Source organism: Mustela nigripes, chromosome 1, assembly GCF_022355385.1.
Source record: "Mustela nigripes isolate SB6536 chromosome 1, MUSNIG.SB6536, whole genome shotgun sequence".
NCBI lineage: Eukaryota > Metazoa > Chordata > Mammalia > Carnivora > Mustelidae > Mustela > Mustela nigripes.
The window spans coordinates 33,789,126-33,801,400 of record NC_081557.1 but is presented as its reverse complement, the minus strand read 5'-3'; the positions used below and the strand labels follow the sequence as shown (position 1 = coordinate 33,801,400).

The 12,275-nt window shown below is 48.6% G+C and overlaps 1 protein-coding gene across 8 annotated transcripts in view; it reads right to left on the bottom strand.

Moving 5' to 3' along the window:
• SERGEF (secretion regulating guanine nucleotide exchange factor) overlaps window positions 1-12,275 on the bottom strand; it is a 219,146-nt gene that overhangs the window by 159,205 nt on the left and 47,666 nt on the right. For all 8 annotated transcript variants that reach the window (XR_009405555.1, XR_009405561.1, XM_059407537.1 and 5 more), the window contains one exon: window positions 10,433-10,599. Coding sequence is in view for 6 of the 8 variants with exons in the window: in XM_059407537.1 (XP_059263520.1) it covers window positions 10,433-10,599 (167 nt within the window). In the remaining 2 variants the exon portion in view is untranslated. The remainder of the gene's footprint in view (window positions 1-10,432; window positions 10,600-12,275) is intronic.

Below are 12,275 nucleotides of genomic sequence, written 5' to 3'. Positions count from 1 at the left end.
TCTAGAAAGAAAAAAGAAGCAGGTTTGTCAGGCTGGATGGCAGGAATACTGAGATGAATGTAAGACATGATCTTTGTTACCCACTGGGGGATAAGCAGCAATTGTCCAAGAAGCCAAGGGCAAACGGATGCAGAAGAACGGGCCTGTGCAAAAACTTAGATGTATCAAACATCATGATAATTCTGTTGGTTCAGGATAGATATATCTATCAATCTAGTGCAGAATGCAAGGGTGAGACTGGTAGAGGGTGAAGCTGGGTGTTCTGACAGGGGAAGGATCAAGAAGAGTTTCTGTCAAGCTGGAGATTTTGGACTGCATCCCAGATGGGAAGCCACTGGAAAGTAAGGGCACATGTTCAACCCTGTAACAAGTATCTGCTGAGCACCTACTATGTGCCGGCCACTAATCAAGGTGATGGGGATTTCATGGTGAATAAGACCTACAACAACCCTGGAATTTATGCTCTAATAACCCCATTCTTCCCACACTGGCCGTGGGGATTACAGACTATGTTTCTCCTTCCCCTTGAGGGTAGAGGCAAGGTCTTACCTTCTTCCATATCCTAAAGGCTTGGCTGAGTTTCTTTTTTTTTTTTTTAGAAAGAAGAGTTTTTCTTTTTCTTTTTTTTTTTTTAAGATTTTATTTATTTATTTGACAGACAGAGATCACAAGTAGACAGAGAGGCAGGCAGAGAGAGAGAGAAGCGGGCTCCCTGCTCAGAGAGCCCGATGCGGGACTCCATTCCAGGACCCTGAGATCATGACCTGAGCCAAAGGCAGCGGCTTAACCCACTGAGCCACCCAGGCGCCCTTGGCTGAGTTTCTTCTACACAACAGGTTTCCAATAAATGTTTATTGTGGGAATGAATTTTTTTTTTCTGTATTTTCTAAGAGTCTTTAAAAAAAAAAAAAAGGTAAGAACATCACAAAATCAGATGTATATTTTAGTACATCATTCCAACAGCCTGTGGGAGCAGCTGGGATAAGGCCAAACTAGAGACAAGGGGTTCTCACTTGAGAGACAGCACTGAAATTAGGTGGTAGATAATGGGGGTCCAGGCCAGAGGGACGGTGGCAGAGATGGAGGCAGCCTTAGTCCCCTGGCCACCAGCCCTCACAGAGCTCACACTTCTCCCATTAAACCACCACAGCCTCCTTGAAACCCTAACTGGCTTCTGTTTTCCCTCTAAACTTCTGCATGGTTTACTTCTACCCTGGGACAGCCCAATTTTCAAGGTCAAATGCAACAAAAGACAGCTGGTAAGCTCCAGGGTAAACGTGGGTGCAGCCTGGGGCAGTTGTCATGCTGCAGAGCACGGTGGTGACACGTGAGGTCACTGGGACTATAAATCAGTGCTGATGAATTTCCTCTGCAGCTGGAAGAAAGCAAGCCAGAAGCATCCTTGCTGTCAACACTGATAGCTAACCTCGACAGGAATCCATGCTCTGTGGCACTCCGTGGAGGCTGGCTGTGGATTACCAAGCCTCTGGCCTCCATTATGTTTACTTGTTCTGATTCCAAATCTTGTTTATCTGAAGATCCAGGACAGTTCTGTGTAGCTCCTTAGATCTCAAGTGATTAAAGACAGGAGAGGAGCTCTGACCCATACTTATCACAAAACCCATATCCGAAACACAGAGCACCTGGTATGCTATGAACCTAATAGCATCTGTACAGCACTTGAGAGTTTATAAAAACCCTTCTCTATCTTATTTTCATACTCCAATAATCCTCTGGGCAAGATACAGCAGATATTATTACTCCCACTTTGGAGAGGTCTGACTGACCCAACATCACAGCAATTGTGGGTGACAGAGCAGAAATTCCATCCCAGGTCTCACTCCACATTCAAGACTGCCCCTCAGACCTCCCCTGTCCAGCGAGCACTATGGTTTCCCAAAGTCGTGGGTTAACCTCACTGCCCTGGTCCTTGCTGAGGCTATCCTCTTCCTCCTGCTGTGCTCAGAAGACACCGACCCAGACTGCAAGTGAGAACCACTGTTCTCACTACCGCCTAGTGAGAGCCAGAGCCAAAGCCAGAGCCCAGGGCGACACTGGCGTCAGAACTGTCCCAAAAGGAAGCTTGTTGGTAGACGGGGCTGGCGATGAGAATGAGGGCTCCAAGTGCCAGGTTCCAGCCCCGGCACTATGTCACCATGTGCCATGTAACCCGGGGCTCACAACAGCTTTCTCTCGGAACTCTTGCCCCTCGCCCCAGCACACGGGCGGCCACCACTGCCCTGGCCCACCAGTGCCAATAATGGTGTCTTTCTTCTGCTATTTCCAGCCAGCTGCCAGACTGTGATGGATGGACTCGCTACAGAGTAAAATCAACTCATCCCTGTTTGGAGGCCTCCCCAAATTAACCTCATCAAGCCAGCAAACAATCTGGCTTTCAATCTAACCAGGACAACTGAAGCCACACATCAGGGGCTCTCGCCCTCTTCTCAACACACTCACTCCAGTCCCTTGCTGTGGATGAAGCTGGGCCCTCATCACACATGGATAAGTAAGACAGCATCTATGCTCAGGGCGCCTGGGTGGCTCAGTGTGTTAAAGCCTCTGCCTTCAGCTCAGGTCATGATCTCAGGGTCCTGGGATCAAGCCCCGCATCGGGCTCTCTGCTCAGCACGGAGCCTGCTTCTTCCTCTCTCTGCCTGCCTCTCTGCCTACTTGTGGTCTCTGTCTGTCAAACAAATAAAATAAAATCTTAAAAAAAAAAAAAGACAGCATCTATGCTCAAAGAACTCAAGTCTGATTTAGAGTCAGACATATTACTAACTACTGCAGCGCTTAAATACCATGTGATAGCTTTGGGCAGCAACCTGGTCTTTGCTCTGTGAATTCTTGGCACCTTGCACTGTGCATGGCCCACACTGAGATGCTGTAAACATTTACTGAATAAATAAATAAAACTAAGACATAACACGACAACAGAAGATATAGACACACTTCAAAGAAAGCATTTCTCTTCTCCACCTCAAAAATTCCATCTTCACATGTCCCTTTTTCTCTTGACTCCTGTACTACAAGAAAGTATCCTTGCGTCTTGTTAGAACTCATCCCTTCACAGAGATTCCAAGCCTCTCTCATCTCCCCGGGCGCCTTGCTCCAGCTGTGCCCTCGGCCTCCTGCATCTCTGCTCACAGCTCGGGCTCGCTCGCTCTCTCTCTCACTCACTCTCTTGCTCATGCCTTCCCTCGGCCTTTGCACACACTGCAGTTTCCCCACATTCACAAAACGAACTCAAACCAAGCTCTCCTCCCAGTCGCTGAACTTGTTCTCTCATCCTCCTTTGGCCACTGAATCTCTGGGCAAGGTTGTTCACACCTACCGCCTGCATTTCTCACCATCCCCTCATTCCCTGGGTCCCAGCTCGAGCCTCTCAGAGGTGTCAGCACAACCTCCCAGCCGTCTTTTCTCAGCCTCTGACCTCCCTGACCTCCTTGCTGAAATTTCCTTCACTTCTGAGAACGCTGCCATTCCTGGCTGGCTTTCTCCTTCTCTTGTCGATACACAGTCTCTATCTGGCTGCTCTTCCTCTGCTTTCCTCCTAATGTGAGTTCTTGCCAAGATTCCCCTGTTATTTTGCATTAGCTCCCTTGAGAAATAATTTCATGTCAAAGCTTCCAATTTAGGAAGCCTTTCCAGTCACCACCTCCCACCCCAACCACCCCCCACCCCAACCCTGCAGGATCCAACAGAACCGGAAGGGCTGAAAATGCAAGGAAGAGGAGGTCCCCAAGGACATGGTTGGGATGAGATTGTTGTCAGATGCTCTCTTACAGCCTTTGTCACCTTCAGCTGGTCCTATAATGAACTGATCTTAGCCTGGCCACCAGCTCACAAGCCCCTGAGACGGGAACTCTTCCATCCTTCCCTGCTCCCCGCATTCACCTAATGTAGTGCCCGGACAGACAGGCACATGTAAGCATCTGCTGGAGGAAAGACTGACAATTGGAGGTGCACGTGCATAGCAGCACTCGGTCAACTGTGAAGCCCTAAAGGACAATAAGCCTCATCCTCAGCAGAATCTGTAAGAAATTTCTAGGCTGTTCGAGTCTATTACAAGGTCAGATACTCTGTTCTCTGGTTCCACAGGACACGCTGCCCAAATGCCTGAAAACATGCAAATGCCCATTCCGGCACAGACCTGGGCCCTGGGAAGTGCGGACTGCAGGGGGCAATCGCAGGGGACCTAAAGAGGGTCATGTATCTCTGAAACTTTTCTTTCATTCTGTTTTCATTTATTCAGTCAGTAAACATCCACTGAGCACCCACGAGGTGCCGGGAGCTATTCTTGACCCTGGGAACACAGCTTTGGAGGAGACAGACAAGGCCCTTGCACTCCTGGATCCAACAGTTTCGCACGAGGAGATGGTGACTACACACAAATAAGACAAAAGCGGCTGGTACAGAAGGGCTGGCTGTATCGCATCCTTTCCCACACCTTTCCAACGAAACAGCCCTGGCTGTTGGCTCCCTTCTCTCTCCTGAGTGTTCCCACGAACAATGCCCGGCTGAGGCTCTGACGCATGCTTGCGTGAGGACTCCTCCCGTCAGGCCAGCAGCTGCACACAGAAGTGCCGCTGTTCTCACCTCCCAGTGAAACCGTCGTCGCGTGAACACTGCTCCCCTCCTCGGGGAGGCCTCTAGAGCCTGCTGCACCTGGAAGGGCTGGGCCACAGGGGCTGCACGGGCTCCGAGACCTCATGCTCCTCTATGAACAGCAGTGACGAAAGCGATTACTTACCGGAGAGCTACTTAGGGATGCTTTTTTCGGGTTGTGTTCAATTCTCTCAGAACCCTCCAGACTCAGCTGATTGCTGGTGGTAGATTTCTGTGTTATTTAGGGCACTGAAGTCCCACAGTCTTGACACAAACTTAAAATTAGAAATGCATTAAATATAGGAAAAGAGGAAGGTCATTCAGGAAGGGTAGCATTCCAAGGGAGCTGCAGGACAAAGACGCCCTGGAAACTTCCAGGTTCGTTAATGGATTTTACACAGCATTCAAGTGGTATTTCTCCTTCTGAAATAACCCTGTGGAAAGCGTAGGGGACTGGCTCAAACCTCAGCTAGCACCGCCGAGTGAGTGACTCTGCAGACTAAAAATAGCTGCTTTCCCACTCGCTCTGACAGCTCTCACCCAGACCCAGTGCACAGGTAGGCCCTCCGACAAACACTTTCAGTCCTGCAGCAAAGTCAGGGTTGATGGCTTCTGGGCTTAACAAGTACCCAATCCTTGGCTCAACTCTTGTTTATTTCCATGTTTCCTGCTCTTGCTCCAAGGGCTGTGTGTGTGTGTGTGTGTGTGTGCCTCTGTGCACACGCGTGCACATGTGCCCTGAGCTCCCTGACTGAGATTTGGTGCTCCTCAACCAGACGTGGGCAGAATTTAAACCGGGAACATGACTCAGGCCCATGGCTGCAGACTGAGCCCAGAGCAAGGCCTTCAGAAACCCTGGGAATCAGGCTGTTTGTCCTGGGCCTTCTTCTAACCTACCTTGACTCTCTGGGTCTCGGTTTCCTCAACTGTAAAAGAAGGATAATCATTCCCAGTCTGGCCTATTTCACAGCATCATGCTGGGAGCTAATGAGATAAGGGACACGGGACTTATTTTCCTTCAAACAGTAATCCTATCAGAAAGACAGATGGCAGGGACGGGACAGGCCAGACAAGCAGCAAGACTGCAAAATGAGGCTGCCCCACTGGAACCGGCAGGCATCCTGAGCGGCCCAGGAGCTAGAACAGATCTAGACTCACAGCTTCTGCTCATGTTGTCCCCTCTGCTGGAATGTCCTTCTCCCTTTGCCAAACACCTCCTCATTTTTAAGAACCCAGCTCAAATAACATTTCTGCTCATGGGTGTCTTCGACATAAATCACCCCATCTCCCCTGTTCCCTTGGCCTTTCATACATACCACTCAGCACATCCATTCTGCATAGTAAGGATCTATTTACAAACCTGGAAGTTCTTCCAGGGCATGGACTAGATTCTTTACCTTTGTATGCACCACCCACTGTCCCCACTGTGTGGTCAATGCAGGCATGTGGCAGGTGTCAACCAATGTTTCCTGGGTTGACTATGGAATAGGCATAATCCCAAAGCCAAGACAGAGGTAAACTCAGGAAAGCAGGAACGGTGGGACAGCACACACAGAGCCCATAGAGGGGGTGGCAGATGGGGAGCCCAGGAAGTACTGTCATGGGAGGTCTGTCTCCCTCTGGCAATAAGGTCACAGCCACAGGGACAGCAATCAAAGTTGAACTGCAAGTCCTGGGGGGACCAGACAGCAGCATCACACTAAATCCCAATGACCTAAAATGGAACAGGAGGCCCTGGGGACAAGGAACAAGGGCAGAGAACAGAGCCAAGGCAAAGAGACAGAGCAAGGCTAAGTGGTACTGAAGCCTGGAACCTCTGGATTACTTAAAATGCCCAGGTCTGCCAAAGTTGAGCCAGCAGCAGGGGTCAAGTGATCTTGACTATGACCCTGAGGGACTCCAGGGCAGCAGTCACTATAAATTTATGTAGCAATCATGTCCATAAAATAAGAATCAGATCTGGAAGGGACTCTTAGATCTGTAAGAAACATCAGGAAACACCTGGTCTAACATCCCCCACCCGTATCTGGGAGAACTAAGGGTTTTAGGAGGGAAAGGGGTTGCTCAAATTCACTCAGTCCGGGCAGAAGCAAAGCTAGAAGCCAGGTCTTCTGACTCCCAAACCCATCCCCTCAGAGGCTGCTTGCCCTCTTCTGAAGGTCCCATGCACATACTGGGTGCCCAGCTCTAGCTGCTTCAGAACCCTGGGGAGACCCCAACATACCCACTAAGTGAGCACAAGCACTTCCGCTTCCACCTTTGGGCTGAGTTTAGAGCCAAGGTTCCATAGGAAACATGCAGATGATAGCCCCAGCTGGGGCCAGGGAAGCTGTTGTGGTTCACACACACTCTGCATAGATATGTACATGGGGGTTGTAATCCCAATGACTCTGCTACTCCTGAAATCTTCCAAGAGTGGCTAGAGGGGCCTAGTATCTAAGGCCAAGCTGAAAGAACATGATACGCATAGTCTTCACCACTGTAAGAACATTAAAGACCTGCCAAGGCTACAATCCCAAAGTCTTTCTTAGGCTAGAGATGAGACATGGCTCTGAAGAAAGTATTCAGACTCTAGGGGGATCAGAGACTCTACCTCCCAGACTCCTGGAACTTTTAATCCAAGTGAGGATACATATGCAAAAGGACAGATGCTACTTTACTTCATTTACAAGGCAAGTATGCGAGCTTCAAATAGTTCAAGTTCATGTCCCGCCCCCACTGTTTACATACTGTATGATCTGGGGCCAGGGACTTGCGGCCCATCCTGGGCCTGAGTCTCCTGATGCATAAAGCAGCTAATATTAACACTTGCACCCAGTTTTATTGTGAAGATGAAGTAATACATGTCAAGTCTTTCGTATGATGTGCCACCAAATCACATTGCGTTTGTCTGCTTTCTTTGGTTCATAGAAAGGGATGGTTATACCACCTGTGCTTCCCTCTTCTGTGTGGCTGTCACTCTGGATCCCAGACACCTCACTCTCTGCTAATCCCTGGGACACGGAAGAAGGCAACTGGTCAGCTATGGGCCACACTCAATTCATTGAAGGTCAGAAATCATTAACTTTGTTCAAGGCCGTTCCTGCTCTCCAGGTGTCCCTGGACCTCCCTGGCCAAGCCCCTCCCAGGGCAACCCCACGTTTAGTAGGGCTTTATATCTTTTCCAAGGTGAATCCACTTCTAGTAGCTAAGAGCTGCCCACTGGCCTGGCTCTGGGCTGCAGGCAAACAGATGCTTGACAGGTCAGACCGGAACATTGACAGCAGGGATGACCCCAGGACCAAATTTACCAAAGGAGACAGCCTGGGGCCTGGGGTCTGAACCTGCAGGGAGCCTGGCAAGTACACACACCAGCACCCCAGAGCCTGGAGCAGAGATAGAGGGAGCACTGACATGAAGTCACCCCAAGGCTCAGGGCTCAAGCCAGCCCCTCAGACAGTCCCGCTAAGAAACACTAAGAAAGGGGCACCTGGGTGACTCAGCAGGTTAAAGCCTCTACCTTCGGCTCAGGTCATGATCCCAGGGTCCTGGGATTAAGCCCCATATGGGGCGCTCTGCTCATCGGGGAACCTGCTTCCTCCTCTCTCTCTCTCTCTCTCTCTCTCTGCCTGCCTGCCTCTCTGCCTACTTGTGATCTCTCTCTCTCTCTCTGTCAAATAAATAAATAAAAATCTTTAAAAAAAGAAAAAATAAAGAAACTACACAAAAGTCACCTCAATGTCAGCCTCTTAGGCTGTATGTGCACTGGTCATATCTGTCACAGTGCTACACACGACAGCCACCACACAGTGTTAAAGGCAAAGAGAAGGGCCCAACAGTTACAGAGGACCTGCCACACACCACAAACCTCGTGTGTCGTGCTCACAGATGACACATTGTGGCAGGCATCATGAGCCTCATCTCCGAAAAATCCATGAGGCCTCTGGGCCTCTGCTGTGCTACCTGACCACAAAGTCCTAAATGTTCTGAGAAAGGCAAAGAAGAGTAAAGGGTCTAAAACCCTTGGTACCGGGTGCCTGTGTGGCTCAGTGGGTTAAAGCCTCTGCCTTCGGCTTAGGTCATGATCCCAGGGTCCTGGGATGGAGCCCTTCTCTGCTCAGCGGGGAGCCTGCTTCCCCTCCTCTCTCTCTCTGCCTAAATCTCTGCCTACTTGTCATCTCTGTCTGTCAAATAAATAAATTTTAAAACTCTCGGTACCAAGCTCTCAGCACCTTAGTATTGTGGTTAAGCAGACAATACGAACTAAAATAGTTCATTCCCTCATTCCCTGCTAGGGGAGTCAATGTCTCTCAAACGGAATCTAGAGAAAGACAGCAAAAGTCATAAAGATGTTCACGGTCTTTGCCCCTACAATTTCATTCCCAAGAGTGTATCTTCAAGAAACAGTTCAAAAGGGTAGTCACTGCAGAGTCCACCATAGTAACAAAAAAGAGGAAATGAGATAAATGTCCAACATTCGAAGAATGGTTTGGAAAATCCCAGAACCTTTGACTCCTATAATGTTATAAGGTCCATTTTAAACGACCTTCAAGATCAGAAAGAAACAAGGCAAAGCATTTGTGATTAAATAAATGAAGACTGAATACCAAACATCCTCGGTGCTCTCACTACACATTTATAAAGGAGGTACATGTATATATGCATAAAGGAATGCAGTTGGGAGGGTGGTTAAGATTATGGATGGTTTATCGTCAACATCATCATCATCATTATTACCATGTCTAAATTGACTTTGTGGTTTTGTTTAATGAGTGCCTTTTCAATTAAACAAAGAGAGAGCAAGAAAGACAGACAGACTTAACCCCAGCACTAAGGAAAGGCCCAAGAGGAGCAGGTCTGGGATGTGAAACAGAAACTGAGAACCGTCCTACATACCCGGAAGGAGGAGGCCAGGCAGGCCCCGGGGGAAGGGAAGCCCTCTAGGTATGAAGAGGGTTGTAATTAGTCTGATGCTAATTACAGAAGTCTCACTAGCTTATTAATTTTTTTTGACAGACTCTGAATGAAGACTGAATTCCTTCATTAAGCCAACTTGGGTTCAGAGGCACATTTCCTACGTGGCCTTCCTCATTCTCTTCAAAAAACCTAGCCTTTCCTTTTTTTTAAGGACAGCAGTAAAGTAAAATTTAGTAACAGAAACACACACCCTGGAGAAATTAAGCCTCCTGCCTTAAATGTAGAAATTCAAGACATTTCAGGGAATTAAAGGGGCTTGAATAAGGAACTGAACTACAATATTTTCCACACTGGGAAATATAAACAGTAGTGCAGAATACTTAGCTCACTACGAAGGCCCCTCAATCAGGTTCCAAACTGTCTTTCCGACATCACCCCGTATTTGCCCCCACAGACACCTCATGCTCCAGCCAAAGTGAACCACCGTGGTCCCCCAAACACTTTCTTCACTTTCCTAACCCCTAACCCCATTCCACCTATTGTGCCTACCTGAAAGTCCTCTTCTCTCTTATAGCTGCCTGCTCGAGTCTGACCCATCCTCCCAGGCACAGCTCAAAGCCGTGTCCTCCGTGACACTGGCCTAACCCAATCCGCAGGGCCTGACTCCATCTCCCACTCTCTGAAGTGGACCCAAAGTACTCACAGTCTCTCTGAAGGAGTTACGCCCAGTCTGCTTGCAGTACAGTTATACAGGCACCTCCCTTTTCTACCATACTGAACCCCAAGCAACTCGAGGCAAGGACCCCTTCAGAGTCCTGTGTGGAATCCACAATGCCTCTACTAGAAGCACACAGTAGGCCCGCAGTCTCTGTTGTGACACAAGACAAGGGAAAGAGAAGCATCCCTTCTGTGGAAAGTCACTTCCTACCTCAGTTGCTCCTGTTAGGCAGTGCAGAGGCGAAGGCATGCTCTTCCGAGGTCCTGAGTGGGGATACGATGGATCCTGACTTTGTAGTTTCCAGTCTTCAGGAGACGCCAGCTTCCTCCCTAGTTGACCGTAGTCCGCTCGGCCCCAGGTAAACACCTTGCCAGTTTCTAAAAACAAACATTAGCTGAATTAAGGTTACATTCCACAGCTGTGCTCTCCTGGGCAGGCAGTGACTTATGAGACAAAGTGTGAGCGTTTATTTTAGTATTAACTACCACGTACCAGGAGCCATCCTATCTTCCTGGAGGGAGAGCACAACTATTCACACTTTCACAGATGCGGGGACTGAGGTTTGGAGGGGTGAGAGGGCACGACCAAGATCAAACAACAGGCAGCACCAGAGCTGGATTCCAGCGGAGGCGGATTCCAAAGCCTGTGTGCCTGCATTTTGACAGGGGACAGGGCGACAGGGAACTCTGGCCACACATTATGGCCTCCCCACCCCTCCTTGGCTCACTCAGACGTCTGTTCTCAGGCTGTCAGCCGCCTTGAAGTCCCCAAGGCTCCTGCCTTGCCCCATGCCACAATCTCTTAGCACCCTCCTCCTAGCACAATTAACGGCCAGTTTTGTGTGTTTTCTCTCCACATAAAACGACCTTCAGAGTCTATGCTCTTACCCAAAGGAGCAAGTCTCATAGGCCCAAAGCAAGTGCCTATGTGAGGTGGAAGGGAGTGAGAGAAGGGAAAAAAGACAAAATCATTTACAGCCAGGAAAGCCTCAGTCCCCCAGATGTACCATCTGGGAAGCTGGCCAGTGCAGAAGATGATTGAAGAAAATGGATTTTGGAAAAAGAGAAATGCCTTTCTTCTCCCAGATAAGAAGAAATTCACCAAACTCGCTCAGTTGTACCAAGTGCCACATTTGTTATTTCAACAGAAATGCAAAACCCGATGAGGCATAGATTATTAACAGATTCTCTGCAATAAATATGCATAACCATGTGCGCTGTATAAATTCTTTATACATGTTTATTTTAACAAAGAGACTCTTTGCTTAAGAGACAAAACACCAAGCAATGCATATTAAATTCTAGACAAATCTACTACTATGATACTACTGTGTTTAGTATCAAAGCTTCATCTGGTCCTATATTCAACATACGGTTTATAGTGTCAGCTACAATACAACCACAGACTCAGGGGGGAAATGTCGGAATAGCAAAGGGATGCAGTTCAGAGGATAGGCCTGCTCACAGACATCATGTAGACACCGAGGAGTTCACAGGAAGTTCTGAGCTTCCTCAGAGGTGAACAAAGTCTGTGTGGCCCATGGGGTACGACAGGAACTGGGAGCAGGTCCGCTCAGATGAGCCATTCCATGGCCTCACACATGTTGTTGTTCTTGCTGTGGATGCCCTTTCCTTACATTAGTTGTTTGATAAGCTATAGCTCCAGCTGTACAGTCCAGCCCACGTACCACCTGTTCTGTAAAACCATTTTTGACCCCTCAATCCCTCACAGAAAGGATGAAACCCACCCTATTTGTGGGCCACCTTTATTACTGTACTCATCAACTACTGTGTTTCACAGGTGAGAAGTTAAGGTTCAGAGAAGTGACTAGCCCACAGTCACACAACTCCTTCTTCTACCCATCGTACCATTCTGTATTAGTTATTCAAACAGGGTCTACATCAATGGATAACCAACACCCAACACTCAACACTCTCCCCTCACTTCTGTAGGACCCACAAAAAAGCTCATGTGCCCAGGACCCACAAAGCATCCAAAACTAGCAAACTGTCACTCTACTTGAGCTGGGTGGGATATATAACCAGACTACCCT